Source organism: Apis florea, unplaced genomic scaffold (assembly GCF_048593485.1).
Source record: "Apis florea isolate Af1SG1 unplaced genomic scaffold, ASM4859348v1 contig_3203_pilon, whole genome shotgun sequence".
Taxonomy (NCBI): domain Eukaryota; kingdom Metazoa; phylum Arthropoda; class Insecta; order Hymenoptera; family Apidae; genus Apis; species Apis florea.
In genome coordinates, this window is record NW_028256723.1 from 6038712 (window position 1) to 6045202 (window position 6491).

Here is a 6491-nt window from a genome sequence, read left to right on the forward strand (position 1 = left end):
TAAACGTGTATTCATATGTGACTAGTAACTTTGAAAAGGTTAAAGATCAATAAATGTCGCGACGAAATTTTATACTAACACACATGGAAACACGAAAGGGTATACGTATGTAGAGGCGCATCCGGTCCTGAATTTTGAATAGTGTCAATTATTTTGGCCGTGAATCACGGGACATTTATCCATTCACGAGCAACGTTGCCAACAAACGTCGGTCGACGTTACAGTGAAAAATGAACGGCAGGATAACGAGAGTACCGATGAATGTCAGGTAAATGTGACACTCGTTCGGTCTTCACGCTCGGTTAACATGTTCTCAACACGTTATTCCAAAATTAAGACGAACTCCTTGAACTCTCCGTCTCTTTTTTTTATTTGTGTATTAACGGTTTAATATGTCTCGCTCTATATATATATATATTATCGTATAAATATAACAGATCGATGATAAGAAGAGAAAATTGTGAAAAAAAATTTGTAAGAGGTAGTTAAAGGAAATTGTATTCTAAGAAAAAAATATTAAATAATAGCGCTTTCGATAAGATTGCTAAAATCTGTTTAATAATTTCTAAATATAATAATTAACATTTAATAAACGAGCGATCATTGGCTTATTTACGTATTTGCCTATTTACATATCTAGAAATACGATTCTTGTATCTATGTGATAAGCAATAATCGAAGCGGATATACCGGTTTACTTTATTCAATACGAACTTTCTCCGTACGTCTATAATTCAATTTTCAAGAACGATATTCGAGGAAGACGTATTATTAGCACTTTCCATTTACGAATATCGAAATAAAAGAAGTATTGATTAGTCGAGAGAAATGCGAAACAGCCGAGGATATAATTAATAAAGATTTTATTAATATCTGTTGCGGAATTAGAAAGTAAATTGAGGGAAACTTGCCATCTTCTAATACATCTCAAGTGGCCTCAATGATCACCGGTAGATGTCTCACTAACTCCTATTTTCTCGAAAGTGTTCACCTTTATTAATTTCTATAAATACGAATTTCAAACCCGTGATGTTCCATGTCCTCGTATTGTTTCGAAATTTTCGTGAGCGCAAGATTCAGCTATTAAAGGCGCTTCGACCGATCGTTTCCGATTATTGCCGAGCCAATCCGAAGTTAAATTGCCACTCATATGCCGAATCGAATTTCGCGATTCCGATTAATATGAGAGAGAGCTCGCGTATAATTTCACAATTCCATTCAATATATCTTCGTATGATTCTGTGATAATGATCATTATTACGTAACGGAAATATATAATTTACTCGCTTATTAATTTCTAATAATATATAGTCATATTCGCGTAAAATAGTACAGAAAGGCGACCTTGAACGGTTAAGACGTACGACTTTCCGCCTCGACATATCGCTATCATATACTCCAGTTTTCACCATTTACCACGGCAAAATATGAGGCACCATATACGATGATGAATTCTAACGCTCGTTTAGTTTCTATGCGAGGAAATGCTTCACATACGGAATAGGATGCGGGATATATACGTATATTTCGCGAATACATACTGTACCACAAAACCACAAGCAGCGGAGAAAGGACCTCTTTGTCAGAGGAACGTCGCATAAGACGATATTACGCGATAAGTTTGTTTGCGGGCCCGTCGACAACACGAAACCCACGTGTTATCGTTGAAACTGTTGATAAAACTGCTTTATCTGTGTGGTCTTATATACGTCACGGATTTATTTAAAGAATATGATATCGTGTAACACTTTGTGTTCTGAACACGTTCGCGAACCGTTCAACAACCCAAGCCTAATTTGTTCATCCTTCCTTTTATAAATAGAAATTCATTAATTCGTTACGAACAAGAAGAATATTCATTTACGATAAACAGAATTTGCTAGTTATTTTTCATACAAATTCTTAATAAACGAGAAGCAACACCAATCACCGTGCGACTCTTATTCTCTTTCATTCTATTCTGTTGATTCTATTTCTACGTTCGGTAAAACGCAAAAGGAAAGAAATCTTAGAAATCTTTTTTCGATAAATATCCAATTTGTCCCGATTTCTTGACCAGTCTCTATCCAATTCTTACTTATTTCTTGCGAAAATTGCAACACGTTACGTTGTCTCGAGGCCGTTTAGCACGCCACAGTGTCTCCGTTTTGGCGAGCTGACCGCCGCGTGATTCACCGAGGAAGCCGATCGCGGCGCGAAACAACATCGTGACTCATCGGGTCCACTCGGTTTCAGCCTAGCTACACTGTGCTGTTACTTTCCGCGTAGTTGGGCAGCGCGCGACAGGCACACATTGCTGCTCTTCTGTTCAAGTGTTTCGTGTGCACGACCAACACGTACACACGTGACCAATGGACCAATCACTGAACCATTGTCTTTTTTTTTTTTTTTTTTTTTTTTAAATTTCTTACAAGTGTCACGGAACAATTCGTTCCTCTGTAATCGGTGATACGGTCCGCCTTAATGTTTCTGATTCTAAGAACGATGATGAATGCTAATATCTTCCTGATTCTATTTCGTTTTACTTTTCTTCTCTTTTTCTAAACTCTTTTTTTAAACTTTTAATAGAATTTTCATTTTAAATTTTCACGCAAATGAAGATATTATAAATTTCTCTTTATAATATTAATTTTAAGAAAACTTGTTGTTTAACTTGTTGTTTGCAATTTATCACTAGGAGAAGATAAAAAAATTTTTTGGAAATCTGTAAGAATATTAAGGATCGAGAAAAAGTATTATGACAAATATTGAAAAATATAAATAAAATGTTCGCAAGAAAGAAAGAAATAAATAATGTTGTATGAATGGAAGAAAATTTATATTTTGATGAGAAATCTTAAAAAAAAATGAGAGAAAAGTTCGAATATTAAAATTGTAAATCGAATAATAATAGAATACAGTAAATATAAATAAGAAATAAAAATATGAGAAGCGAAAAGAAATTTAGAAATTTAATAAAACTAAACTTAACTTTGAGACATGGAGCAACTTCTGGAATAATATTAAAATATACTTTAACTATTTTTTATTCATATATGTATATATATATATATATATATTTACCAATCATACTTTAAATATAGAATACTATAAATAATGTTCATCTTTTCATTATTATGATATTTAAAAAAAATATTGTTTAATTAATTAACTTTCTCCGTAACCATGATTTTGTTCTGTTCTCCCTCCTATTTCTCCTTATAGTTATTTTTACGCTCTAAAAATTACATTTTCTATTAATAAAATGGTATATAGTTTTTTTTTTCTTAATCTTATACTTTATCTTAATTTTTTATCGATTGTCAAAAAAAATATAATCTTTTCAATCAATTGAACGTGTATGTAATTCACTCGATAACTCACTCAAAAAATTCTATCAAGAGAGACGTCGATCTCGACAAATATAAAGAGATTAAAAGCATATTTTTAAGTGATACGTTGCAGCGATCGAAGATATTAAATCTTTTCACGAAACGATAAATTAACATTTCTAGCAGTTCCTAATTAAAACGAACTGTCTATCTATCTATTTAATTTCTCGTGTGCTTTTTTATTTTTTATTTGTTCCCTCTATTATGCGCCGCAATAAAATCATACGTTTTTTAATCGCATAATACGGTTGAACGGAAATGGAAAAAAAAAAAAATAAAAATAAATAATAAATCACAAAGCGTTAAAAATCACGCTAATAAAAACTAAAAAAAGCTAAAAAGAAAATCAGTTCACGTAAATCGAAAAAACTTCTGTCTGGTGGAAACGAAAAAAATAAGCAATTGTATATTTCACGGTATATTTCGCTCTTTTACGGTTCGTTTCTATGAACTAACGTTTTGCGCGCTCTCGATGCGTGAAACTAGCATAGAAATACTTAAATCGGTCATACGCGAAGATATCGCGATTTATCGCGTTGTACTTTCTTCTCTTAAGGGCAGTTTATGTATGAAAAACGTAATTGGTAGTTGTAAGAGATTAATTTTATCGTTACAATAGCGATATAGCCATGTTTCCATATCGTGAAAATTCGATAAAGCAGTAAGATATAAAAGACTCGAACCATTCGATAAAAATAATTTTGAAAATAATTATTAGAACTCGTTACAAAACGAAATTCGAAAGATATATGTTTATGTCAAGCCGATAACGCGAAATTAAATTTTGTTTTCTTAGAATAATTCGTAAGTAACAATTTTATTTTAAAATTCGATACTTTAAAATTGTACATATCTTTCGAATTAAATTAATAATCGCAAATCTATACTATTAATACAATGAATAATATATATTATTATTCTGAACATATAAATATTTCATTTGTTAAGAATATATAAAAATATACGTTAAATGCAATATCGACTATTATTATTAAACATGACAAATATAATAAATAATCACAAGTATAATTAAAAAGGGAAAATTACGTTAAGAATAATGTGATACATTCTTAATTATGATTCTACAAAAAGAGGTAAATCTATTTAAATCTACTGGTAGCCAACAAAACAGAAATATAAAATTGAACAAACACAAAGCTATCTTGTTTTGTACGGTTTTCTAACTACTTACATTATCCTAAATAACACATTTATTAGTAAAATATTTTTAAAAATATCTAGAAACAACAATTCGCGTCATTGATAGACAAAAAAAAACAATAATGTAATATAAGTGAATCCGTGAGTACATTCAAGTTTATACATTAAAAAAAATTATTCTTTTATCGACAATCTTATAAGTGACGTTTACATAAGTCTTCTTGATTACTCCTCTCTGTTACATTATATTACGATATAAAAGTAAAAAGAAAAAGATTAGAAGAAATTCAAAAACGGCGAACGTTTGACAAATATATAGATATTTTTAACATGGCTATTCGAAACTATATTTTCACATAAAATATCGATATCATTAACGCACGCGATCTTTGTTAACCTTACTGAATAATCGACGAAATAATCGACGCTGTCATCATTGTCAGCAGTTTTTGTGAATACGAAAACGGAAAAGCAAAAAAGGGAAACACTGTGCATTCAACAGTGGCATTCTATCCACGCGTTATTTTCAAGACAGTAGCGGACGAAATTTTAGATGACATCGTATGTAGAAATGCACGACACAATTCCGCGATGACACAGAAAGTCCCGGAGATTACTTTCTCTCAGAAAAAGGGAAAAGACAAGACGATTATTAAGAGCGAGGCAAAGTAGCGTACCGGAGCGAAAGAGCGTCAATCTCGACGGGGAGGTTAGGCCGAACATCGAGGTTAACCTTTATTCCGTGACTCCGGTAATTCTTATTGTCGAGAAAATTGTTGCCGAAAGTGAAAATTTCACTCGAAAACACTTACCCCATAAACCAGTCCACGGTATCGCGGAGATACTCGGGTAACCTATCCAGCTTGGATGATTTTCAGTTGGATCACCGCTGAGGAAAGTAGCACGAGAGTCGAGAAAACAAAATAAATTCTCTCTCTCTCCACTAGCACCAGCAGCAGCAGCGGCGCACGTTTCGCGATCTCGTAAAATCTAACATGGCGAAGCTCTATTGTCACCTGTTCCCGTCATGCCTCACTTGGCCCCCTTCACAAGAAAATACTACCGATTTATCGCCGCCACCGCGTACTATCGTTGCTGTATTTATGCCACGGCTCGAATTCTATGCTTGTTACGTGATCTCACAGATCTATGCCGATCGAGCGTAAGACTCTGAATGTGCACGACACCACACCACAAGGGGAAAATCCACCTCAAATCGCACAGCTGATCAGCCGACGTCGAGAAACAGCTCACTCTCACACCCCCGTTTTAATACCTGACAGCAGAGGGTAGTACCTACCGCGCGTATGAACTTACAAATGATTCTAACAAAGGCATTGAGTATGTAATAGACAGATGATAAACTATTTCAAGTCGGTAACATAACATTTTTTCATGTATCATTCTTTATTTATAAAATCGAATAATTTTGACACTCATAAATATCATGTTTTTCTTATAATAAATTTTCTTACCGTTTCATTTTTGCTATAAATTTATAATTCTTATTTAAAATTAATTTTATTGATAAATTTAAAAATTAAATTCTAAACGAATTCATCTGTGGCTAAACGATAACTACCGATAAAATGCACGTAGATGGCAGTATCTGCCATATAGAAACATTCATAAAGTGTAAAATAGACAGCATAGACAAGGTATAAAATAGATTTAACATCCATTGTATTTTCATATCTCATGCTTAACAGACACCAGAGCCCTCTTACCACTTTAGTATTATTTTTAACGTTATCGATTTATCGTAATATTTCGTACTGTAATTGCAGTACTGCAAAACTATAATTAATATTTGAAATTGAAATCAAATTTTAATATGAAGTTGCAAATAAATTGCAAAATATTATCGTATATATCGTATATTTTTGTTGGATGATTTGTGGTTCTAAACAAATAAAAATATGTTAAATTGTTGTTACGTATTCAAGAAGTTAATTAGAC

General features: G+C 32.4%; 1 protein-coding gene across 1 annotated transcript in view; it reads right to left on the reverse strand.

Moving 5' to 3' along the window:
* Mob2 (MOB kinase activator 2) overlaps positions 1–5879 on the reverse strand; it is a 52742-nt gene extending 46863 nt beyond the window's left edge. Inside the window, exon 1 of the mRNA XM_012486748.3 lies at positions 5345–5879. Coding sequence (XP_012342202.1) covers positions 5345–5349 — 5 coding nt within the window. The 5' untranslated portion in view covers positions 5350–5879. The remainder of the gene's footprint in view (positions 1–5344) is intronic.
* Between the last annotated feature and the right edge of the window lie 612 nt (positions 5880–6491).